Raw genomic sequence first — 26,807 nt, forward strand, 5'->3', positions numbered from 1 at the left:
GTTCAATTTTCACATATACACATTAAATATGACTACATTTACCCACTTTCCCCCTCTCCATTCATCTGCCTCCCTCCCCCTGACCTCACCTCCCAACAACAGATGTTTCAATCTCCTGGTATTCATTTTGTTAAACTGTAAGTTAGTTGTTCAAAGGAATTACACCATTGTACTCCTTCCCTGAATATACTGTGCCTTAGATCTAAATTCCACATATGAGAGGAAATATGCATTGTCTTTCTGATCTTGATTTACTTAACATAATTTTTTCCAGGTCCATCTACTTCCTACTAATGACATAAAATCCTTCTTTCCTGATGGATGAGTAAAATTCCACTATGTATACACATATACGTGTGATATAACAGGATATAAGATATATAATGGAATTGATTGATGGTCTGTGCATGTGTAATCAGTTGTGTGGCTTTTCATGGGACACATATTCATACATGGTTATTAGCATTTTCTGGGGTGGACTTTTGAGGCATCTGACACCAAAAAAAAAAAAAATCACCACTCAGATTTCTTCACAGGGTCAAGTTCCTGAGAAGTAATCCAGGATATCATTGTCACCTTGACCCACATATCAGAAGTGTCATCTTCGTCAAAGCTAGTGGGATATTAATAATACATCGTTCAGATACTTGAATTCTAGAAGTAGTGACTTTTAATGTCAACAAAAAGCAATGGAAGCTAGTAGGTTTATTTAGCTTTTCCTTTGTGTGTATGCTTTCAGAACAACTTCAAATTAGTAAGACTACGTTATGAGGAGATTAGAAAAGATGCCAGAAGAAACTGGCAGAAAGAGTGATGGGTCAGAGTGCCAGTGTTTAACAGTTAATGCATAGGTAGAGCACATTAAAGACATGAACTAATTTGGAGAAAGCTGAATAGTGGTTGATATCCAACCCAGCCATAGCTCCTTGCTAGGTATGAGTACAAGACACTCTCTCCTCTGTCTGGGTGTGTGTGACTGCTGTGATCCTGCGCAATGACACATCCATGGCACAAGTCCCAGGGGAATTCACATCATCTATGCAACACCTTCTTCGTACCACAGAAAAAGCCACTGGCCAAGTTTCTCATTTACTTTCCTGACCTACTAATTTTAATTGAGTGCACTCACATACGTGATTAATGTCCACAGTATAAGCTGAGGGCCAAAAACCCAGCTTGCAGTATGTCTTGGAAAAATAGGTTGCATGTGTTAATCCTGTCCCAGAGACGGGTGGAAAATGTATTTCATTAAGCAACAGAATAAGCTCCATCTACAAATAGCATCAGGCAGGAAAAAAAGTCATTCTTTTCAGGTTCTACCAGCAAAGGAGATCTTTTTAGGTTTATTTTTTCTCAACTTAGGGACTTCTTAGTCAGATAAAGGATCCAAAAAAGTCTAGTTGTAATTGATTATCAGGTATATTGACTAAATTGTCTGCCATGGGAAAGTTGCCATAGAACAGTTCACAAGATTTCTCCACTGTAGATCTCTGCCATGTTTGAGATGGGCTGGCAAAGCCACAGTCAGTCTATCTGCGTGGTTGAAACATCTGTACCCACTACAAGTGGTGGAGGTATGAACCTATGAACCACTGAACAGCTCTAGGCCAGCGTGATGCTAGTCGTGCTTAAGAGCTAAGACTTGAATTTTTCACTTATCTACTTGTGGTATTTATCTACTTTACCAAAGATACATTTCCCCCCATACTTTTGTTATTTTGGTAGTTAAATGAGTCAACTTTCATCTTGCTTTGTATTTGCAAAGCCAAGACAGGCAACCTGACATCTGAATAGGCTGACCTTTTGGAGCTGAAGGCTGTGAAACTATAAATATGGCTGTGTGCTGATTACTTGAAACTACACATGGATTCAGCCTTACCTTACTAAGATTGAGATATTATCAGATGTAACTAATACATGCTCTTAAATGGGCTTATGTACTGGTAGGAAAGAAAGTCATTAGTCAGGAAATGAACTCTCAAATGTTCTGTTTCTCTAAATTCAATGTCAGAAGATCTGACATCTGGCTTCTGGTGCATGGCTTTCATGCAGGAAAGCAAGATCTAAAACGCTTCCAATCTCTTCCAGCTCATTTCTAATGAAACACATCAGCTGCAATTGGCCAGCTATCTTAGGAACTCCAGAGGAAAAGAGATACAGGATCCACAGGTGATGCTTCCATTGGAGGAAAACACCGAAATAAATATACCTAGCAGCTCATAACTGTTCTATTTGCATTCTCAGAGCTTGAACATGCACAGGATGCAGTTTTAACCATTTCTTGAGTGGCTACAATGTGCCATGTGCTGGCAGATACAATAGCTGTCTTTATGGTATAGAATATCATGAAATAGATGCTTCTTGTCAGGCAATGAGCCATGTGCTAAATCCATGAGGAGCTGGCTGTAAACTCAGACAGACAGAAGTACTGATTTCCTTACACTGTGTTTGATATTATAAAGGAAATCTATAGTAGATAATCAGAATGAAAACTAGGGAGACTTTTCCTTTTTTGCAGGCCTGATAAGGTTGATGAAAGGTCACTTAAGTTGAAACTCAGAGGAGAGAGGTAAATAGGATAGCCACCTCGAAGCAAGCAGACAAGGGGAGAATGGAACAAGATGAGGTAGAATGACTTATGATGACGCAGGCAAGTCACACAAGGTCTTTGAGACATAGCAAGGAATTTGAGCATTGGGTGAAAGCAGAATCTTGACTTGTTTCTGCAAGATCATCTTGGTTACCCAGCTGAGACCCTCGCAAAGTTGATGAGATGTATAGGGGCCATCTGTTAGTTGAAGTGATAGAAGTGAACAGTTGCGACAAGATTTTTTCAGCTGGTGATGGATAAACTGAAAGTGGCATGGTGGGAGGTGACAGCCACCAGGGAGAAAATGGCTCCTGGAGTTCAGGAAGGAGTAGGTGAGATTGTTATTGTGGGCTGACTTTGGATTGCAGCTTCTAAAAATCTCATTGAAATTCAATCCCCATTGTGAGATGTTAAGAATGAGGAAAGTGAATGTCAGCATGTTGTTTATAGATAAGAGACCTTTGGAGGTGGTTTTGAAAGACTGTCAAGGTGAAGCCCACCATTACTGAATCCTGGTGGTTTCTTAAGAAGGATATTCTTTCTCTCTCTCTCTCTCTCTCTCTCTCTCTCTCTCTCTCTCTCTTCTCTCTCTCTCTGTCTTTTCCCCTGTGATGCCTTTCCCTGACTTGAGACTCTAAGAGCAAGAAGCTTGTAGCCCCATGACCTTAGAGCAATTCTTGAGCAAAAATAAATCTCTTTTTTTTATAACTGGCTCAGTCTGTAGTCTTGTGTTATTAGTAACAGAAAATATATTAAGCAATGGTGACACATTCAGAAAGATAGGGTTGCTAAAAGAGATGATCATGATCAAAGAGATGATTGTGAATTCCATTTTGTACATGAAAGTAGAGCCACCAAATAGAGCGCTGGATTTAAGAATCTGGGCTGAAGACATATTGAGGAGTCATTAGAGGGGAGGTGATCACTGAGTCTAACAGACACTCAGGAAGAGAAGAGTGGGAAGACTATGAGTCCACAAGTGGAATCCAAGAATGCCACAGTTTAGAGGCCAGATAGAGGATGAAGTGCTATAATGGGGCTAATAAGGGTCAGGCAATAGAGGAACAGGGAGATACACAATGGTCAAGAAAGAAGGGAAGCATGTTATTGGAGTGAGATGGCCCAAGGTGTCAAAGGTTGCTTCAGCTTCAGGTCAGAGGGACACAAGAATCTCCAGGGTGGTTTCCATGTGCATGGATCACTGAGAAGCTTAAGGAGGACTACTTTGTGAGGGAGAAGCAAACATCATAAGCAAGTTTTAAATTTTTACTATGGAGTTGAGCATGGTGGGATGCATCTGTAATCAAGCAATTTTTACTAAAGAACAAAAACAAACGAAAAACCAAAGTAGATAAATAACTGGGCACCAGCAGCTCCCTGGTAGCTTGTAATTCTAGATACTCAAGAGGCTTAAATCAGGGTTTAAAACCAGCTTGGGCAGAAAAGTTTCTGAGACTCTTATCTCCAATTAAGCACCAAACAACCAGAAGTGGAGCTGTGGTTCAAGTGGCAGAGCACTAAACTTGAGACATAAAATTATTTGTGCATATGATGAAAAGTCACCTTTCACACTCCTGTTCTTTTTCCAAAATCTCACCCCTACACACACACACACACACACACACACACACACACACACACACACACAGATGTCACTTATTTTACAGTTTTCTTCTGTTTGTTGTTTTTAAATATATAATTGAGTACTTGATAACTGGAGGCTCCACATTTGAAGATCCAAACAGATGAGAAAAAAAACATACATTTGTACTGAATATCCACAGACTTGTAGGGTTCAGTATATAGTTAAAATGATAGCAGGCTTTTCTAGCAAGCACAAGGCCCTAAGTTCAAACCCTAGGAATGCCAAATGTACTTTTGTTTCTCTTTATACTGGATAAATCTTTCACCGTTTAGCAAACATCATCTTCTTTTGTTATAATTCCCTAAACAACACAGTATAATGGCAATTTTCATAGTGTATGAGTATAAAGTATCCCTAAAAGGCTCATGCATTGAAGATTTGGTCTCTAGTGGGTAGACCCAACTATTCAGGAATGATTGGAAGAGACTTTTTAAATGATAATCTCTTATTTTATATACTTTTAATTTTTGGTAGTTTCAGAAACCTACAGTCAACCCGAGTTAAAGAAAATGAAAACTTTATAAAAGTAAAAAAGCCATGTTTCCAAATCATTTTCATTATAGACTTTGGTTATGATTCTTCTTTCTTAATAATAGCTATTGCTTATTGTTGTTTTTATTGTTATTATAATGGTGATGTACAGAGGATTTACAGTTACATAAGTCAGGTGAAGAGTACATTTCTGTTTTGGACAATGTTACACCTTCCCTCGCTCTTTTCCAGTTTTTCCCTCTTATCCTCATCCACAAGTTGTATAGTTCATTTTCAACATAGTATCCAGTGAGTACCACTGCTGCATTTACCATAGGAGTGCGTATATAGGAAAAGCATGCTACCTATAGGGATGGGTTCTACTCAAAGTATCAGCATCTCCTGGGGCTAGGGTATATTCGAACACACTGCCCCAAGATAAGGAGGGACCAGTGCATTCATTATGTCCTCATAAGAAAATGTGAAATGGCAGTGATGACTGGTTCACACAGAGCACAAAAATGTTAACTACATATGACAAGTGGGCATATACATCCCTAAGGTGGTAACATTGAATCCATTGAGATTCAGTATCCTAGTTTGAACCAGACATGTCACAAGCTGCCATAGTTGAAAGTTGGATATTTTCTATAAGTGAGAAAACTGATAGAGAGAAAATCCAACACAGGAATCAGTACCAGTCTGTAGTTTGTAAAAGACTCTAGGTATTGTCTATCTAGTATAAGTGATTTGTGTCACCTATTCCTGAAGATCGTAAGGTACTGAACAAGTAAAATAGGGCTATGATTTTAGGATTTGCTAGGCTTCTCAGGGCTATTCTAGGCAGATTTTTTAACTAAAATTTTACTGTTTCAATTTTCTGTCTACAGGGTAAAACAAATAAACAAACATGCCATCACACACCTCAGCAGGAATAATGAACCTCTCAGCTATCACCCCCTCCCCTGAAAAAGCAATTTAATGCACCACTGGAGGCTGCCTATTAATTGGATTAGAAATAAAGTAGCCTGTGAGGGTTGGTCAGGGAAAATGTAGCTTCTATGTGCATATATGTGTATGTGTATATAAATATAAATATTTATATTTATGCATACACATACATTCACACACACACACACACACACATATATATATATACTATTTTCCCACAAAGTAAACAAGAAACACTGGTACATCATTTTCTAATTACAGAGCTGTTTCATAAACTGTAAATGCTAGCTTGGGAGAGGTAAATCATAGCAATTTAATTAATAAAACAGTTTAGACACTTAAACCCATACGTTCACCCCTAGGGGCACCACATCAATAATAGAAGCTTGCAGGCATATTTTAGAAATTGTATGCAATCATTTGCAGATCTTGTAGTCAATAATTGCTGCAAAGTGCATTAACTCTTTTCTTTCCAGACCTCAGGAGAGAATTTTCATTTATTATACATTCTTTTATTTTCACTTTTAGATGGTCTTTTAAGGTGACAAGGAAAGAATAAGCCCATGTGTTTTTTCCTGGGCTTAGTGGAACTGGATGAGGCTAAGAGAGACCCATCCTATCAAACAGTAAGATACAGGAAATATGAATTCTGGAAGGCAGACAAAGAATTCTCCCCTTATCCTTTCCTTAAGGGGGAATCATAGAAGACCATGGGTATCAGAGAATAGAAATTTAGCACTTACATTTATGTAATCTTAGATCTTCTGTCTCTTTTGACCTTTTAAAATTATGTCTTTAGAGTCATCATACTTTGCTGATAAAAAGTGCAAAGTATCACAGCCACTTTGGAAAATAGTTTAGCAGTTTATTTTAAAAGTTTAATTGTAACATTGTGCCTGTTGGCCAATCTGCTCCCTTCTCCCCTCAAGAGTAATACATTCAGCCAGGCACTGGTGGCTCACACCTGTTATCTTAGCTACTCAGGAGGCTGAAATCCGAAGATCATGGTTTGAAGCCAGCCAGGCAGATAAGGCTGTGAGGCTCTTATCTCCATTAACCACCAAGATGCCAGAAATGGAGGTGTGGCTCATGTTAAAGTGCCAGCCTTTAGCAGAAAAGCTCAGGGACAGTTAGTCATTAACAACATCCCCCTTCACTCTACTACAATGTCTCTTTAGAGTAGGTAGAAGTGAACATTGTTCTATAAATGGCCAGGTAGGCTGTAAAGGTTTCAGGCTTTCACACCATGAGGGATTTCCATCCACTATTCCAGCAGCTACTCTCAGATCAGGACTAAACACTTTACAATGAAAAGGACAAAGGCCATTTTAGGCTTCTGTTCCATACACAGACAGGAAAGAGCTATGGTTCACCCACTTATTTTAAAGTCACCCATAATCTCTTCATTGATATATATATATATATATATATATATATAGTCTCTTTTGAATGATTCCTACACCTTGGCATTTTGTAGTCCTTGTTACCAACGATGACCCTTTCCATCTTAGGCCCAACTTTCCTGTTTTTAAATCAACCTGGTTATACATCCTCTTTCTCCTAGCCCTTTTCTGTCTCATTTACCAGTTCCTCTGTGTGTGTGTGTGTGTGTTCGTGTGTGTGTGTGTGTGTGTGTGTGTGTGTTTTATGTCCGCAGCTATTTCTACTATGGATCTACTACCAATCAAGCTAGAGATATTTTTTAAGGCAAGTTGTAGCTCACAACTGGGTCCTGGCAATGCTGGACTGCTCCATAGATAAACTGTGCTCAAGCAGTACCATTCCAGCTAAGTGGGAAGTGTAGTGTGGCCTCCCTCTACAGCACATGCCGCACCTATGGTTGCCTGGCCCCAGAGCTCACTGCTCTGCCTAATTGAAACCCAAGGCCATGGCAACACAGCCATAATCGGTGAGAACAGCAGTCCCATTTCATGTTTCCCTGGTACCCCATGCAGCCAGATTTTATATTCTTTTTTTAACGTTTTTATTATAAAACTGATGTACAGAGAGGTTACAGTTTCATACGTTAGGCATTGGATACATTTCTTGTACTGTTTGTTACCTTGTCCCTCATACCCCCCTCCCCTCTCCCCCTTACCCTTTCCCCCCCTGAGGTACAGATTTTATATTCTTATCAAGGTCAGTTGAATGAACAAAATTTATTTTCCTAATGTGGAAAACTGACATAAAACATGTACTGAGAATTGTTGTCAGTTGCTCACTATATTCAAATCTCTGTTCACATGCCATCTCTGCCTCCATCAGAGAAGATGGAGACAGCTGTGCAGAGAAACTGCTCTTCCATCTGGGAACTGAGCCTAGGAAAGACCTTTTGCCTGGTTTGGAAACGACTAAGCATTCTAATGAAGTTGACTTGATTTACATTTTAACAATACCACAAAAATGTACTACATGGCACTTTTCCAATAACTACTTCAACATCATTCATTTTGACACCTCCCATTATTATAAAAAGCAAGAAGGAACAAAGCAGCATTCTGTAATAAGGTGTCTAGAGTGGGGAGCTGGGTTCCATTGTATTTTCAAATCAGCTAACTGCAAGCACAGGCTCAGATGGTGTCCAGGTTCTCCTGCCTGAAATTCCATGATGGATCCCTCTCCATCTGCAGGAGCTATATCTTGCTCTCTGGCTTGCCCACCTGCCCTCCAGGATAGCTATGCAATAACTAATGCTTAACTCTGACCCACTCTGGGAATCATAACTTGCCCTGCTTCATCATTGCCTTGTAACAGTTCATCCATCTTGTAGGAGAAGTATCTTCTTCTAATGAAATGGCCTGATCAAAGCTTCTTGCTTCTGGTCTCTGTCTTCTGGATAGAAAATGGAAAACCCAGTTCTACTTTGCTATTGATAATATTTAGATAAGTGTAAATGTGACCCTTGAAGGATTTGGTCAAAAATTTTTGGGGTCCCTAAAGGAACAGCCTTTTTTTTTAGGTACCAAATTTCTTCATTTGAAGGAATGGTACAAATTAAAAGAACTTAGGATGCTCTGGTACAACTTATAGAAAAGGTAATGGTAACCCCAGCATGCATGCACTGCCTCGGTGAGGGGCAGTAGCTGTGGCTTTGGGGGATCGGCCTGAGGCTTAGCTGTCATTGTTACTGTCTCCCAGAGTGTGCTTGTCAAAGAGATACTCCACCATGCCAGATTCAGGGGCTCCCATCTTGCACAAGTTGGTGACGTGGTCGCCTAATTCCTTGATGGATTTCACCTGCTCGTTCAGGTAATGAGTCTCAATGAAGTCACACAAATGGGGGTCATTTTTGTCAGTGGCCAGTTTGTGTAGTTCCAGTAGTGACTGATTCACACTTTTTTCCAAGTGCAGTGCACACTCCATTGCATTCAGCCCGTTTTCCCAGTCATCATGGTCTGGTTTCTTGATATCCTGCAGGAAGATGTGGCCACCTCGCTGGTTCTGCAGCTTCATCAGTTTCTCTGCATGTTCCCTTTCCTCATGAGATTGGTGAAGAAAATATTTGGCAAAAGGAACAGCCTTTTGACATCAATGGCAATGGTGTTCAATTGTGCTGAGAACTAGATGACCCTATGTTTTCCTTCTCTCCTCCTTCTAGTCCTAGATGGAGAAACAGAGGGTGGAATTCAGATTTGTTATGTCTTCAAGTATATCTATGCTCATATTTCTATGATTTAAAATACCCAAAGCCAAACTCAACTCCCAGTGCACACCACAAATGCCTGATGCTAGAAGCCACAAGTTATCCCACTGATGGCTAAGAATTGAATCTACTCTCCCTTTGATTCATCCTTTGCCTGCACATAGCTGGAAAGGTAATGTCTGTGGACGGACTCCTTGTTTACTAGCTGGAACATCGTATCAGCATTAGAAGGGACTGTGGGTAGGTAACCTGGCTAATCCCCTTGAAGGACCACAACCTCTACATTATTATCAGAAAGAGGTTGTTCAGCTTATTTGTTAGTACAACCCAAACAAATAATATTTTTCTTTCAATTGTATTTCTTCTAAAAAATATATAACCATATCACAAAATTCAATGTGTTATAAAATAAGCATCAGAGCCAAGGCAAACTTAAGATTCTTATGTTACAACTTCACCATGTATACAGATGACTTTTGGCAAAGGTACATAGTTTTCACCTTTAAAAAATAAAAATTCCATCATTTGCTTATTTTATTCATATTTTGACAGGTTTTAAATTAATATGTAATATGTTCCAGGGACAGTCTTTGATTCAGAGAGCACAGGAGTAAGTACATAAAATCTTTACTCTGTGGAGCTACTATTCTATTGAGGGAGGAGGATTCTGAAACCAAATATGAAATTGAGTTACATAGTATGTTAGGTTTAGATATAGATATAGATAGATAGATAGATAGATATTCCCTCTATTTCTATCCCTGTTGTTCTCTCTGTCTCTGTCTCTGCTCTGTTTTGATGTTTATCTGTGTGGGTGTATACACACATATAAAGAAATAAAATGAGCATGGAAATATGGGAAAAAGGAATAAAGAGCAGTAAATTAATACTTATGCAAGTGAAGCCACTGGGATCTGGAAGAAGATCACAAGCAAAGGTCCTAATATTAACACTGTTTGGCATGATCCAACAATGGTTTCTAATGTGGCAGGGGCAGACAGAGTATGGGTGGAAATAGGAGATGAAATTGGGGCGGTAGGTTTGATTCTGCCTTAAACATCATAGATGAGAAGCAGGGAAATGACATAACCTGGCATATTTCAACAGTGTCTCAACTTGCTGTTCAAAGGGCAGGTTGTAATAGGACAATGGAGAAATTAGAAAACCAGTAAAGAAGATATCACAAAAATCTAGGTGGCTAATATTTTATTATTAACAATGAAGGTAGTTGGTTTCTGAGCAGTTCTGGTGTGTGCTTGGTCTTGGGCTTGAACTCAGGGTCTGGATGCTCTTACTAAGCTTTCTTGCCCAAGACTAGTACTCTATCACTTAAGTCACAGCTTTATTTATGGCTTTTTTGGTTTGTTTGTTTGTTTAGTTGAAGAGTCTCACAAACTTTCCTGCCCAAGATGACTTCAAATCACAATCCTCAGATCTCAGCCTCCTGAGTAGCTAGGTGATAGGTATGAGCCACATGCTTCCAGCTGACATATTTTGATAGCAGAGACACATGACTTTGCTGATGGCTTATTACCCGCATTAAAAAAGGAATATTATCTGGGTGCCAGTGGCTCACATCTATAATCCTAGCTACTCAGGAGGCTTAGATCTGAGGTTCGAGGTTCAAAGCCAGCCAGTGCAGAAAAGTCCAGGAGACTCTTATCTCCAATGAGCCACCAGAAAATAGGAAGTAGTGCTGCAGATGGGCTCAAGTGGTAGAGCATTAGCCTTGAGCTGAAGAGCTCAGGGACAGTGCCTAAGCCCAGAGTTCAAGCCCCATGACAAACCAAAAAAAAAGAAAAAGGAATATTATTGGTTTACATGAGAGTATATTAGACATCTATTGCTTCATGATAATTTAGCCCAAAATGGAAAGGAAAAAGAAATGAGCCCACTTGATGTAGTATGATTTTTTCCAAGTCGTTCCATTTCCTTATGAACAGGGCAATGTTATTCTTTCTGATAGAACCAGAGAATTCCATTGTGTATATATACACCACAATTTCTTGATCCGTTCATGTACTGAGAGGCATCTGGGTAAGTGCAGTGAGCCAGATCCAAAGAAACACAGATTCTATGTTTTCCCTCAGTGGTAATAATTAGTATATGTCTAGGATAGTCCTAGAAGAGGATCACAATAGTTCAATAGCTATGTACATATGACCATATAAGATGATACTAAGTGAAATGAACTCCAAGATATGGAAATAAGTGGTTTATCATTGTTGTTGTTAGTTTTAACATACTGTGTAAAAGTGTTCCTTTTTTCTTTTGTTTATCTTCCCTATGGTTTATCCCCTGTTATCACTGTATTTTATTTTGGTACCGGGTGTATTTTATATATGTTTGTCTGAATTAGGGAAGAGAAGGGGAACATCAAAATGGTGAGATAATGGGTAAAAGTCAATCTAATACAACAGTAATACTTACAAGATAATATGTTGGAACTTAACTGTACAACTAGGAGGGGAGATTGGAGAGGAGAGAATGTGGGAGAAAAATGAGGGAGGAGGTAACAAGTTTGACAAGAAATGTACTCACTACCTTATGTATATAACTGTAACCCCTCTGTACATCACCTTGACAATAAAATAATAAAAGAAATGAGCACTTAGCTCATTATTTCTATGGTGCAGGAATTTGAGAGTACCTTAGCAGGGTTGCTTTGGCTCAGGATCTCTCCTAAGACTGCAATCGCAGTGTCACCAGGAGTAGAGATGGTCTCAGGGGTTCACTGAGGTTGTATGATACGCCTCTGCAGTGGTTCACTCACATGGTTGTGGGCGGGAAAGCACGGATAGTCAGGCTGCTCCCCTACAAAGCTACTCATGATGCTGGCTAGCACCTTTGTGAGAACAATCTTAGCTGAGCATTAAAAGGGAAAGCTGACTACATTAAATTTAAAAGGAGAATGGGAATAAGAAAGATAATTACAATCATGATTAAAACTATTTGCAATAGGTTCCTTCCAATTCTCTAATTCTCTCCTTACTGAGATTTCTTTTTAAAGATACTGATGATCTAAGGGCAAGCTCCAGTGGATTCTGCAAGGTTCATATGCCTTGACCTTTTTTTTTTCTTTTGCAGCCCTTGACAACACAGATGTTTTTGTTTTCTCCATCTTATTCATCAGTTTGGGTATGTAAGTGTATGTGTGTTATGTGTGCCAGTTTTGCCTCACTGTCACAAAATATGTGAGATCAACAATTTATGAGGAGAAAAGGTTGATTTGGGCTCACAGGTGCTGAGATTTCAGTTTAGAGATGCTTGTCCCTGTGTTTTGGGCTTGTGGAGACACCATAATAGGACATCATGTAGGAACATCTGGCTGAGGAGATGGCTCACCTCACAGCAGCCAGAGCCATATTCCCTGCCAGAACACAATGACCTAATGTCCTTCCATTAGGCTCCACCTCTTAAAGGGCCCACACTTGTCAATTGTGGAATTGGCTGGCAACCATGACTTTAACAATGGGCCTTTGGGGATCATTTAATATTCAAACCATAGCATGGGGGGGGGCTGTCTTTTCTGTGGAACTGGGTCATAAGTGTACTTTCTATCAAGCTCAATAGCTACTTCTTGCTTGCTTGCTTGCTTGCTTTTGTGTGTGTGTCTGTGTGTGTGCTAGTACTGGGACTTGAATGCAGGGCATGGGTACTGTCCCTTAGCTTTTTACTCAAGGCTGACACTCTACCACTTCAACCACAGCTCCACTTCCAACTTTTTGGCGATTCATTGAAGATAAAAATTCTCGGAGACTTTTTTGCCCCCACTGCCTCTGAACTATGATTCTCAGTCCTCAGCTTCCTGAGTAGCTAGGATTACTAGTGTGATCCACCAGCACCTGACTCTACTTGTTTTCTTGACTAAGCCACAAATACCACTGGAACCTGACTATTAATTTTTTGAGGAATTTAGTTACAGTTGGAAGCAGATAATTAGGATAGTAGCTGGAGGGAAAAGTGGGCCAAGGCAAAGTGTCTTTCAGATGGAATAAATATGGAAGGCTTGATTAGTGACACAGCAGAGAGAACTATTGTATCAAAGAAAACAATGGTACAAGGGACAGAGAAGGGAGCATCAACTGTCATGGTGAGTATATTATATTAGACATTACTGGACTTTATTGGTTATGTTCTATATATGTGAAATATTTTAGATACCTTATCCCGCTTTATTCTGCCTGCATCCCTACACAGTCAAAGCCTGGTATAGCCATGTTGTTGGTGATGACTGTATGGATAACAGTTTAAATAATATGCCCAAGGTCTTTGGGTAGTGAAGAGTAGAGCTGTTCTCAAATTTTCCTGAACACATATACTCTACATAGTGTTGACACAGACTTGGAGTCGATGAGTTGCTTTATCTTCCTTCCTGAGTAGTTACTGAGTATGTTTGATATACAGTATTACATTATATTTAGTATATTGACTAACTGCTATTAACTGCTCATGTGTCTGCTAAATAACATTATATGCAAATAAACATCCTTGAGCTCTTTTTGCTCAAGGTTGGTGCTCTACAACTATGAGCCACAGCTCCACTTCCAGTTTTGTTTTGTTTTGTTTTTTGTTGTTGTTTTGTTTTTTGGCCAGTCCTGGGCCTTGGACTCAGGGCCTGAGCACTGTCCCTGGCTTCTTCCCGCTCAAGGCTAGCACTCTGCCACTTGAGCCACAGCGCCGCTTCTGGACGTTTTTTCTGTATATGTGGTGCTGGGGAATCGAACCTAGGGCCTCGTGTATCCGAGGCAGGCACTCTTGCCACTAGGCTATATCCCCAGCCCCACTTCCAGTTTTTGAGTGGTTAATTGAAAATAAGAGTTTCATGGGGACTTCTCTTCCCAAACTGACTTCAACCCATAATCCTCAGATCTCAGCCTCCTGAGAAACTTGAATTACAGCCATAACCCACAGGCACCCAGCGAGCATTTACTTTTTAAAGAATATATTCACCTAATTTTAATCCAGCCAATGAAGATACCCTGATACTAAAATTTCCTCTAAAACATACCTTTCTTTCATAAAACTAAAATAATGGAGGAAGCTATCACTTAATTTTGGCAATGGCAATTTAATTTCTTAATGTAGTTTTAAAAATATTTAACATGTGTGCATCTTCATTTTTAAGGGGAACTTTTGTGTGTGTGTGTGTGTGCGCGCGCGCGCGCGTGTGTGTGTGTGTGTGTGTGTGTGTGATACTTGGGCTTGAACTCAGGATCCAAGCACTGTTCTGTAGTTCTTTCACTCTTTCAGTCTTTATCATGTTCTTTATCACATGAGCTACAGCATTACTTCTGGCTGTTTGGTGCTTAATTGGAAATAAGAGTCTCAGGGATTTTCTTGCCCAGGCTGGCTTTGAACCATTATCATCAGATTTCAGTGTCCTGAGTTGCCAGAATTATAGGCATGGGCCACCTGGGCCCATCTAGTTAAGCATGTTTAGGACAGAACCAGGTCAGGAATCAACACCTGGATCTATCTAATAGTAAGGACCAGTCTCTTGAAACTTCTCTTTGGTCTTGGCCCAAATCTAGCTGTGTTGGAAACTTTGAACCAAATTAAATGCAACACTTTTAAGTTATATATGCACGTTGGCACGTTTCCTTTATTAAAAAAAAAGTGTCCACAATTATCCATTTCTTTTTAACTATGGTTTTATAAGGTAATGGTACATTTGACTGCATTTAATTCTTTTTCTAATTTTTACTTAGGCTTGTAAGTTCATTTCAAAGAATTGTAGAGATATATGTGAAGCTGTTCAATAAAGCTAATTTTTAATGATATTTGAGAGATTTTTTTCCCCTTTGGTTCCCCAGTCGATGTCAGTACTCCTCAATGAGGAAGGAAAAATCAATTCAATTATCAAAGCACGGTTAATTGCTTTCAAGATTAGGGTGATTGAAAGAGCAGCAAAGTATTTTTTCTGAACTCAGCAGTTTTGGCTAAGGATATTCTCCTATGCACAGCTGAAAGAGAAGTTTAAAATCTACCCATTCATTTATTTCATCCTGCCCCACTCTTCCGGTGCTGGTCATTACCAAACTAATGTCAGGAGCAGAAGCTCTGGTACTGAGAAGCCACAGCACTAGGTGTTTCATCATCTGTTTTATCTCCTCAAAGGACAGATATTTTCAGGCCTGAAGTCTTGCTACTCCATCTATGTGCATATTGAGCAAAAGCATTTCTTGAACATGCATAGACTAGGAAGCTCTTTGACACTAGGGATTCTCCCACTTCTTGTAGTTGCTGATGGCTTAAAGCCTTGCAGTAGAGTCACGTGGCTTTAGATCTATTTTTGTAGCTTCTACCATGTTGAAAGAATGTTCTAGAAGCTTTTTTTCAATGAAGATGTATAAGATCAAGCTTGTAGGGGGATTACAACCTAAAAAGAAAGGGAGAGAGAAGCACAAGTCACCTGATTTCCAAAGATAGGCCTCCCCCCATCCACCCAAGGAAGGCTACACTGGAAAGTTCTCTGGAAAAAGCTGGTACCTGCTCTGAGGAGAGAAGGAAGACAGGAAGAGAACGAGGAGAGAGAACCCCTTTCCCAGGTGGAGCCAGCCATGTGTGAGAGAAGAAGGACAAAACCCAATGTGATATACACAGGAAATTCCCGAAGTGTGGTATTATCAGGGCTAAGAAGGAAGGTAACAGCAGGCTCCACAGCCGGTCATCCTGCAGCAGGTCATCTTGCAGGCTGTTGAAAATCACATGAAGATTTACATGGAAAAGTTACATGGCAAATGGTTTTAACATATGTATTAACTGTGTGTGTGTGTGTGTGTGTGTGTGTGTGTGTGTGTGTCCGTGGGCACATGCACGCACAAGCTCATGTGTGCTTATGCATGTGTGCTCATACTTAGGACCTGGGTCTGTCCCTTAGCTTTTTTACGCAAGGCTAACTCTACCACTTGAACCATAGCTCCATTTTCAATGGTTAATTTGAGATAAGAGTCTCATAGTAGATTGCCCTGTCTGGGCTGACTTCGAACCATGATCCTAAGATCTCAGCCTCCTGAGTAGCTAGGATTATAGGCATGAGCCACCAACACCCAGATCTCTCTCTCCCCGCCCCTCCCCCGTCTCTCCTCCCCTCTCCCTCCCTCTATCTCCCTCTCTCTCTCACTCTCTCTCTCTCCCCCTCTCTCTCACTCTCTCTCCCTTTTTGCTTGTCCTGAAGCTTGAACTCTGGGCCTAGGCAGTGTCCTTGAGCTTCTTTTGCTCAAAGCTAGTGCTCTACCACTTGGCAAAAGCACCACTTCCACTTGTTCTGAGTAGTTTAATGGAGATAAGAGTGTCATGGATTTTCCTGCCTGGACTGGCTTCATATTATGATCCTCAGATCTCAGCCTCCTGAGTAGCTAGGATTACAGGCATGAGCCACCAGCACCCAGCCCTGATAGTTGTCTTTTTAGTACTAAAAATACATACATGACAGTGAATTTGAAAAAAAACTACAAAAAGTTCACAAGCCACAACTTCCGTCCTATCTGGAATGCATCTGTCATTCTTAGCAGTACAAGGAAGCAAAAATAGGAGGAACATGGTCCTGTCCAGCCTAGGCAAAGAGAAAAAAAAACTTTAAGAAGAGGGAAAAAAGTACAAAAAAAAATTGGTGAGTGCCTAAAGTAGGAGGGTATTAGCCTAGCAAGCATGAGGTCTTTGAATTTCTACTACTACACTCCTCCAAACCAGAGTAGGAGTAATCATGTAAATCATAAAACTTTTGGACCAGAAGGAGATTTAATTAAAATTCCTTGAATTTGGAATATATTTTAGTCCATTGTATCTGCCAGAAGCAACTATGTTGGAAAATATCAGCTGAAAAGAGGAAATCAGGGGGTGCTAAGTCATAGGAGCAATGTGAGTCCTTCCTAGCAAGACATCCAGGCTGAGCCCCTCAGTGGTGGAGTCACACATGGAAACAGGAATGAACAGAACAGATAATGCTGGTAACACATTAGGAGAGACCTTGTCCAGCCTGGCTTCACCACACCTTTCCAGCCTCACGAATGCTCTGCTTTGCTCATTATTATGCTTCTCTGAAATATTGGAGAACACCAACAGTTAGGAATCCAATAAAAAAAATAATAATGCCATGTTTAGGACTGAGTTTTGCTCACTAGTGTGGGCTTTTGGGCCATTCAGACTATGTAATTAGCAAATATTTTACATATAATATACAAAGTAGCTACATATTTAATGTCAGTAAAGAGTTGATGGATGGGGTAGAGGCTCTCAAAATTTTGCAGTAAGAGTTACTTCTTGGCCATTATCAAGAAATCTAATAAGAACACATGCTGGTGGGGATGTGGGCAAAAGGGAACTCTACTACACTGTTGGTGGGAGTGTAAACTCGTTCAATCACTCTGGAAAGCTGTATGGAGGTTCCTCAAAAGAGTAAACACAGAGCTCCCCTATGACCCAGCAATACCACTCCTGGGCATTTATCCAAATGACCACAAATAAGGCCACACTGAAGCTACCAGCACAACTATGTTCACTGCAGCATTATTTATCATAGCTAAGATATTAAGTCAACTCAGATGCCCCTCAGTAGATGAATGGATCAAGAAGATGTGGTATATAATATACACAGTGGAATTCCATGCCTCCACCAGAAAGAATGGCATTGCCCCATTCATAAGGAAATGGAAAGGCTTGTAAAAATTATAAGTGAAATAAGCCAGACCCAAAGAAAAGTAGGTTACATGGTTTTCCTCATTTGTAATAGATAGAATATGTCTATGATATTCTTAGTAGGGGATCACAGATAGCCCAATCGCTAAGTGTATAGGACTATATATAATGAAGCATATAAAAATGAACACCAAATGGGCTGGGAATATGGCCTAGTGGCAAGAGCGCTTGCCTCCTACACATGAAGCTCTCAGTTCGATTCCCCAGCACCACATATATGGAAAACGGCCAGAAGGGGCGCTGTGGCTCAGGTGGCAGAGTGCTGGCCTTGAACGGGAAGAAGCCAGGGACAGTGCTCAGGCTCTGAGTCCAAGGCCCAGGACTGGAAAAAAAAAAAAAAAAAAAAAATGAACACCTAGAATTGGAGAAAATAGGTTCTTTTTTGTCCAGTATGCAGTTATTTCTACTTTTTTCTTGCTTAAATTTAGTTTTCTGTACCCTTTGTCTTGTATATAAGTTTATATGATCCATGGAAGGGAATGGGAATCACAGAAACAGTAGGACAAAGGATGAACGCAACAATGATACTCACTAGACACTATGTTGGAAATGAACTTTACAACTTAGGGGAAGGGTAGTGGGGAGTGGTAAGCAGGAAAAAATGAGAAAGGGGTAAAGTGTTTAAAAAGAAATGTACTTGTTACCTTACTTTTGTAACTGTAATCCCCCTGTTCATTACATTTACAATAAATAAAAGAAAAATGTTATTTCTCATTCCAACATTTGATCCTAAACTACTTTTTCACCTATTTTACTTAAAGTACTTAAATACTTATCACTTCCAACAATATCTATCACAGTTCCTTGTTTAAGTTCCTGTGAGTCTATGTTCTTTTTACTGCCTGGATTGAACTTCCTCTCTGTACCTGCAATGTAAAACCTTCCTAACTTGTTTTTATTTATTTATTTTTTGGTCAGTAGTGGGGCTTGAACTAAGGGCGTGGGTACTGTCCCGGAGTTCTTTTGTTTAAGGCTAGTACTATACCCTACCACTTTGAGCCACAGCTCCACTTCTGGTTTTTGAGTAGTTAATTAAGATAAGAGTCTCATGGACTTTCCTGCCCAGGCTGGCTTTTAACAATGAATCTCAGATCTCAGCCTACTGAGTGGCTAGGATTACAGGTAGGAGCCACCAGATAATCCTTCTCAACTTCTAAGCATAGTACATATATCCTCACAGAAGCCCTACATTGCCTTGGTTGGGAAATATCTCTCCCTTCACCCACTCCACATTCCTTGAACCCTGACTCATTCCACTCAATGCGCTGGGAAATCTAACCCTACATAGACAAAGCACTGGTCAGTCCTGGGACACTGGCTAAGCCACTGAATGGCTCTGTAATCTTAGAAAAATCACATTTTCCCTCTAAGCCTCATATTTTTTTATCTGTGAAATGGAGAATGAAAATATATACCATAGTTTGTTGCTGTAAATGGTACAATATTGGGTAATGTTGACCTAATATTTTACTTAATGGTCTCCTTTGTCTGTGTAATTGCTTGTGCTTGAGTAATAAGAGTCTAGTCTACTAGATGCAAGATTCTGTGGACTCAGGGCCTGAGAACCTTCCCTGGCTTCTTCCTGCTCAAGGCTAGCACTCTGCCACCTGAGCCACAGCACCCCTTCTGGCCGTTTTCCATATATGTGGTCCTGGGGAATCGAACCAATAGCTTCATGTGTAGGAGGCAAGCACTCTTGCCACTAGGCCATATTCCCAGCCCCTAGATGCAAGATTCTGGAAGGTACATGTTCTCATGCATAGATATCTAGAATCTTCCAAACTCATAATGCCTAAAATAAAAATGAAAATAAATATGAATTCTGCCTACATCCTTTTAGATCCAAATATAAGCTATGGTGATAATTAGGAAACAGATTGTTTTCCTTAGTTGTATTAACTAAGTTGTATTAACTTAATTGTATTAACTGCTTTGGCCTTAATCTTTCTGTTTATTTTTTTATCAGAGGCCCTCTCTAAAAAGGAAAACAACAGTAACAACTACATATGCACTGCTTTTAATCAGTCACTAACTCTGGATTAGCAGTGATTTTCTTCATGAGATTCCAATGCCAATAGCATTATAAAATATTTGCAGAGTCATGTGAGCACATATTTCACATTATACATTTATTTACAGCAATGCCTGCTACATATTAATCAGTGTTCACTCTTGTTATAATTACTAGTACAGAAAGCAAGAACTAAGAATATAATTTTTGTATTGTTTCAGCTATTTTCTTTGGTTGGAAGCAACAAAAACTAATAATCTACTTTATCAAGGGAAAAGTGATACATTGGAATGTCTCCTTAGATACTATAGAAAGAGAAAGACAACCTAAAAATTCAGAACAGGAATCTCAGTGGCCAGAAAGACAGACTACCTATTAAGGGCAGTGCCACTGATGACCAGCTCTAACCTTTTTCTATGCATTTGTTTCCTGTCAAAGTGGACCTGTTTGCTTTCTAGTGGCTCTTGCGCCCAATCCAGAGGTAGGGCTTATGATTAGCAGCCCCTCTGAGCCAAATCCTGGGAAAATCAACAGTCAGGCAAGAAGGAACATATGTTCCCCACAAAATCTAAATAGGAAATAACTCACTATTATATGATAGTTTGTTTTTGTAATTTTTTCTAGACTCCAACTGTGCTTTTTAATTACCTCCTCCCAAATGATGAAAATAAAAATGGGTAAAGCATAGATTACAAATGTGAATTGTTTTCTGATTAATAATTTTGTTCAATGTTATTTAACAAAGGAAAAGAGATTCAAAATCTCAAAGCTCTCTCACAGAAGTTATTAAGCAGAGATGGTCATGGATAATTAACCTCATAAATACAATATTGTTTTTTTCTGCATTTGACAATTAGATTTCTATTGGTTATTATCTGTGGCACAAGAGGTTGTAGGCAAAGTTTCTTCAGTCATAGGCAAATAACTAAATTGAAATGTTTCCTGTGTGACTCATTCAATCATGCATTCATTCAACACATGCTAATTTCACACTGTGGGCTAGAAAAGTCTATGGACCAACAAGGAAGATGAAATAGTCATAATTTCATAGGTAAATCTATGGCTACTTAATTATCTCAATTCTATAAATGAAAGACATATTGCCTATGACAAACATGAGTAGAAATTCTCTTTCACATTGAAGAGACAATCTACTCTAAAAACAGCCAGTGAAAAACAGTGGAGGTGTGGCTCAGTGGTATAGCACCACCCAAGCAAGCATGAGGTTCAGAGTGTAGACTTCCAGCTCTGGGAAACAAAAGAAAAAAGATGAAATGGGCCTCAGGGTTAAACACCAGAAATCCCAATTGTAGGTATTGAATAGAGGAGGATAAACATGAAGAAGAGATTGAGCATGTCTAAATACATATGTGGACAGAAGAATGTGGTGTACTGAATTAAGAAAATGAGAAGCACCATAAAATATACTTGGAAAGCACTATGGAAATTTAGAGAAGAGAAATTATCTCCATCCTGTAACTAGCTCTAAACAAATCATTGTTTTAGAATACAGTCATTCTTTCCAGCTTGGCCTGGATAGGAAGCAGCTCCGTGGAAATGTAAGTCGTAACAGCTGACTTTGTCAGTGGCATTTCTGGAAACCCAAAGGGTGAGAAAATGGTACCTTATGACAAAGGATAAGACATCTCTCCTCAATTGTTTAGTGACATGACTTAGGGAAGTCATTGTGTTCAGGGTAACTGGGAAAGTTACATCATGTGTGTAAAAAAGCTATCTCTACATTGGGCTCAGACAGCACCATTTATCACCCCTCTTGGGTGAAGAACACAATATGCCATATGTTCTCCTAAAATACAGACTTTGAAAAGATGCTGATCTAATGAAAAGGAAGAATAGCTTTTGTGAGATAGAATGGAAAGAAAGCATGTTATTTGGGGTGAGGTTGGAGTCATGCATAGCTGAAGGAGGTAGGGAAGGAAGTAGAAGATGTCTTATGTGAACATGAGTGTGTGGAAAGGCAGAGGAGGATGGTGACGGAAGAGTGAGTAGCTTCATAATAAATACTATTGTGACAAAGCTCTAGCTAACAGTATACTGGGGGAGGGGATGACTGAAAGCATTTCCTCTAAAACCAGGAACAAGACAAGGTATCTATATTTTCTGCTCGTATCCAATATAGGTCTGAACTCTTAGACCAATAACCCAAGTGAAAGAAGAAAAAGTGTGAGACAAATTGGAAAGAATGAATAGTCAAAGTGTCTGCATCTGTAGACAATATGATTTGATTCTTAAAAGACAATAGAAACTCCACCAAAAATCTCAGGGGCAAGAAACTTTCAGCAGAGTAGTAAAATGCAAAATCAATGTACAAGAAACAGTAGTTTCTTTATATGTCAGTAGTGAACGTTTGAGGAAGAAATCAACAGAGTAGTTCCATTAACAATAGAGTTGTGTGTGTTTTTTCTTTAAAATTCCCAGGTGGTTGGAAGCATGTCACAAAGTGGTAGACCTAGCTAAAACAAGACCCTGAGTTTTAATTCCAGAATCTCTCTCTCTCTTTCTCTCTCTCTCATACACACACACACACACACACACACACACACACACACACACACACACACACCCCTAGTATCAATCCTAGCTAAAGAGGTAAAAGACCTTTACCATAAAAGCTATAAAACACTGAAAAAAATTAAAGACACCAGAAGACAGAAAGACCTCTCTCTCAGTTCATGGATCAGTAGAATTAATATTGTGGAGACAGCGATATTACCCAAAATGATCTATAGATGCAATACAAGTCCATCAAAATATCAATGGCATTCTTCATAGAAACAGAACATGCAATTATAAAGTTCACATGAAAGCATGCAACAACTCGAATAGCCAAACCACTCTCAGGAAAAGAACAATGCCAGAGATGTCACAACACCTGAGTTCACATTGTACTACAGAATCATAGGATTGGATGGTATTGTAACAAAAATAGACATGTAGGTCAATGAAATAGAATAGAAGGCCCAGAAATAAACCCACCACAGAGCCAGCTAACTCTAGACAAATGTGCCACAAAACATACCCCGGAGATAAGACAGCTTCTTCAACAAATGGTGCTGGGAAAACTGTATATCCACATGTAGCTTTAGTTTCCCCAATTCCTCAGGGGATATTTTTAAGTAAGGAAATGACATGATTGAATTGGAGTACAGAAAGATGAGCAAGTACAATAGTTTCCCGTTGTTCTAGAATAGAATCTCAATGAATTCCTGAAACCATGGATGTTTATCTATACAGTCCTATGATAAAGTATATAGTTGATAGTTCAGTAAATCATTTATGGAGTATATAGTTTTATAGTTTAAACACAGTAAGAAATTAACAGCAAAAATGATACCAAAATACAATAAGTACAACAATATACTTTAACAAAAAGTATATGACTATGTGTTTCTCTTCTCATCCTGCTCAGCTTTCTCCTCCTTTTCCTCTCTCAGCAGCCACAGGGAAGTTATCCCTGGATTCACACTGCACTGGATTCAGTGCAGACACATTAGATAAAGTATGATTTACATCCCAGGAAGGAGGGAGCAGGATGATGTGATATTTTTTTCTTTTTTTATTGTAAGGTTGATGTACAAAGGAGTTATAGTTACTTAAATCAGGTATTGAGGTACACTTCCTTTGAACGGTGTCACTCTCTCCCTCATTTTCTCTCAGTTTTTCCCCTCCAAATCTTCCTCCTCCCAAGTCAGAATTGGCAACTTGAAATCTATGAATTGTTTATCTATGGGGTTTTCCAGGTAAATTTAAATTTTCTATGTAAACTTTTTTGGATTACAGGGATGGGGGGCAACTATTGCAGTTGATCTTGAGATGGACTGAAGGAAGAGACTGGGAGAAGAGAGGTTAATTAGGAGGCCACTATGAGGGACCTCCTGAAAAAAATAATATAGTCCTAGACAAGAGTGTTGGGGGAAATAAATCCAGGAAGTATCATGGAACTGGAAATGAAAAAGAATTGGTGATATTCTTGCTTGATTCCATGTAAAAAGCTAATTCAGAAATAGTTTTAGTTTCACTTCACTTGATGTATTTTTTCCCAAGTCTTTCCATTTCCTTATCAATGGGGCAATGCTATTCTTTCTGATGGAAGCACAGAATCCATTGTATATACATACCACATTTTCTTGATCCATTCATCCACTGGAGGATATCTGGATTTATTCTATATTTTAGCTATGGTAAACAATGCTATAATGAGCATGGTTGTGCTGGTGGCTTTACTGTGGCCTTCCTTGTGGTCATTTGGGTATATGCTCACAAGTAGGATTGTTGGGTCATAAGGAAGCTCTATATTTATTCTTTTGAGGAACCTCTATACTGCTTATATTAGATGAAGTAAGCCAGACCCAAAGAAACATAGGTTGCATGGTTTCCCTCATTTGTAATAATAATAAACCTAATAGTAAAAGACAAAAAAATTACACTTGAACATAATTAATTAAACAGGACTCTAAACATTCACACAGAGATGCCAAAAGACAATATTCTTAGGAGAGGATCACAAGGGCTCAATACTTATATGCATATGATCATATAAAATGATGCTTATTGAAATGAATTCCAAGAAATGGAAAAAAAGAGGTTTTTACATTGAACTATTTATGATTCTTTCTTTTTTAATTTTTTCTTCTGTTTTTTACCCTTTTGTCACTGTTTTTGATTTCTACCCTTTATCTTATATGTCAGTTTATCTGATTTGGGGAGGGGAAGGGGATGTGGGAGCACAGAAATGGTGAACTAATTCAGCAGTGATACTCACTAGGCACTATGTAGAAAATGAACTATACAACTTGCGGCGGGGGAAGGGGGGAAAGAGACAGGATGGAGGGGGAAAACTGGAAGAAAATGAGGGAGGGAGTGATACTGTTCAAACAAAATGTACTCATTACCTGACTTATGTAACTGTAACATTTCTGTACATCACCTTTACAATTTAAAAAAAAAAGCCACATGTTTTAAAAACTGTTGTAGTTTTAGCATTAATAGTTCCACTTTTGAGGAAATCTTTCAATCTCAGATAAGCCAGGATGGTTTGTTCCTAGAGGAAATGATGTGGAAATATTTCATTTCATTAGCTTGGAGAATGGTTGTGTCTTTGATAAGAATACAATATATTACAGTAAGGAAAACAGAGAGAAAGTCAGCTAAGGGTGTAACCAAACTGATTATTAGATTCTTATAGGGCACCTGGCCATGATACCCAATCTCACAACAGAGTAAATCACAATAGAGTTGTGGGTGGGGTGGGAGTCACCTGGAAAGCAGCTCATGCCCCCAGATTAGGTAAATTGACCTAGATACTTTACAGAGAACAATAATAGGAAATCCATGAATCCATGAATGGCACCATTTAAGGGATAAGGGAAACAAGAGAACTTGAGAGGGGATCAAAAAGAAGAGAATGAAGAAGACATGAGGCAGAAGAAAGAGAGATACATTATACAAGGAATATGTAGCAAGCTAGTCTTCAAGAGTGAAGACTAAAAATCAGACTAGGTAAAAAGTCTGATTCAATGACTAAGTTGTGACTGATTGCCTTGGAAGAAGAATTTCATTGGTAATAAGGGTTGAAGCTCTGTAGTAAGAGACTCAAGGAAAAAAGCAGAGGCAAGGAGAAAGCACAAATGCAAATACTGAGTGAGGCTTGTGATAAAGGAAAAGAAGATGAACTTGTAAATTGCTACTTTAACATTGTACTCCATCAAAAAAAGTGATACCACATTATTTGCAAAGAAATGGAAGTACCTGGGGAAAAGCATGTTAAGTGAAATAAGTCAGGCCCAGAGAGAGAAAGAATCCATGTTTTCTCTCATATGTGGAAGCTAGAATTGATTTATAAATACAGAAGTAAACACAATGGAGTGGTATACAAGTGTACACAAATATATTAACCGTAATGTGGAAGATTCAGGGGAGAACTCAAACAATATAATTCGTTAGAAATGCTCATAGTCCAATAAAATAAAATAAATGTCAGGATATAGGCACTGGAAAAGTGGGCAGGAGGGTCAAGGGGAGGGAAATGGGCAAACATTGGGAGGGAGAATTCAGTCGTTAAATTCAATGCATATATAGACAAGCATATGTGGCTCATACCTGGAATCCTAGCTACTCAGGAGACTAAGACTGAGGATTGCAGTTTGAAGCCAATACAGGCAGAAAAGTCCCTCTGATTCTTATCTCCAATGAAGCACTAAAAAAGCCCAATGTGGAGCTATGGCTCAAGTAGTAGAGTGCTAGCCTTGAGCAAAAAGGCTCAAGGACAGTGCTCAAGACCTGAGTTCAAGCTCTAGGATTGGCACACAAAAAAAGAAAAACAAGTTGGAAGTTGATGCATATCCTACAAAACTAAGAACATTGAGGGAGGGTAGGGTAGGAGGGATGGGGGAAAATGATTAAAAGGGTGACATTGATCACAATGCATGGTATTCATAAACTGCTTTGTTGAATGGCAACTCCCTTGTACAACTACTGGAAGATTAAAAATAAATAGTTGGGGTTTTTTGGGGTTTTTTTTTTTCTTTTTCTTTTTTTTTGCCAGTCCTGGGCCTTGGACTCAGGGCCTGAGCACTGTCCCTGGCTTCCTTTTTGCTCAAGGCTAGCACTCTACCTCTTGAGCCACAGCGCCACTTCTGGCCATTTTCTATATATATGGTGCTGGGGAATTGAAACCAGGGCTTCATGTATACGAGGCAAGCGCTCTTGCCACTAGGGCATATTCCCAGCCCCCAAAAATAAATAGTTTTTAAACATTGCATTAACTTTAAAAATA

At 39.2% G+C, this 26,807-nt stretch overlaps 1 protein-coding gene across 1 annotated transcript in view; it reads right to left on the minus strand.

The window, feature by feature from the left end:
• Positions 1-8,605: 8,605 nt before the first annotated feature.
• Positions 8,606-26,807, minus strand: part of LOC125353671 (ferritin heavy chain-like) — a 33,422-nt gene continuing 15,220 nt past the window's right edge. Inside the window, exon 2 of the mRNA XM_048349342.1 lies at positions 8,606-9,176. Coding sequence (XP_048205299.1) covers positions 8,769-9,176 — 408 coding nt within the window. The 3' untranslated portion in view covers positions 8,606-8,768. The remainder of the gene's footprint in view (positions 9,177-26,807) is intronic.

Source organism: Perognathus longimembris, chromosome 6, assembly GCF_023159225.1.
Source record: "Perognathus longimembris pacificus isolate PPM17 chromosome 6, ASM2315922v1, whole genome shotgun sequence".
Taxonomy (NCBI): Eukaryota; Metazoa; Chordata; class Mammalia; order Rodentia; family Heteromyidae; genus Perognathus; species Perognathus longimembris.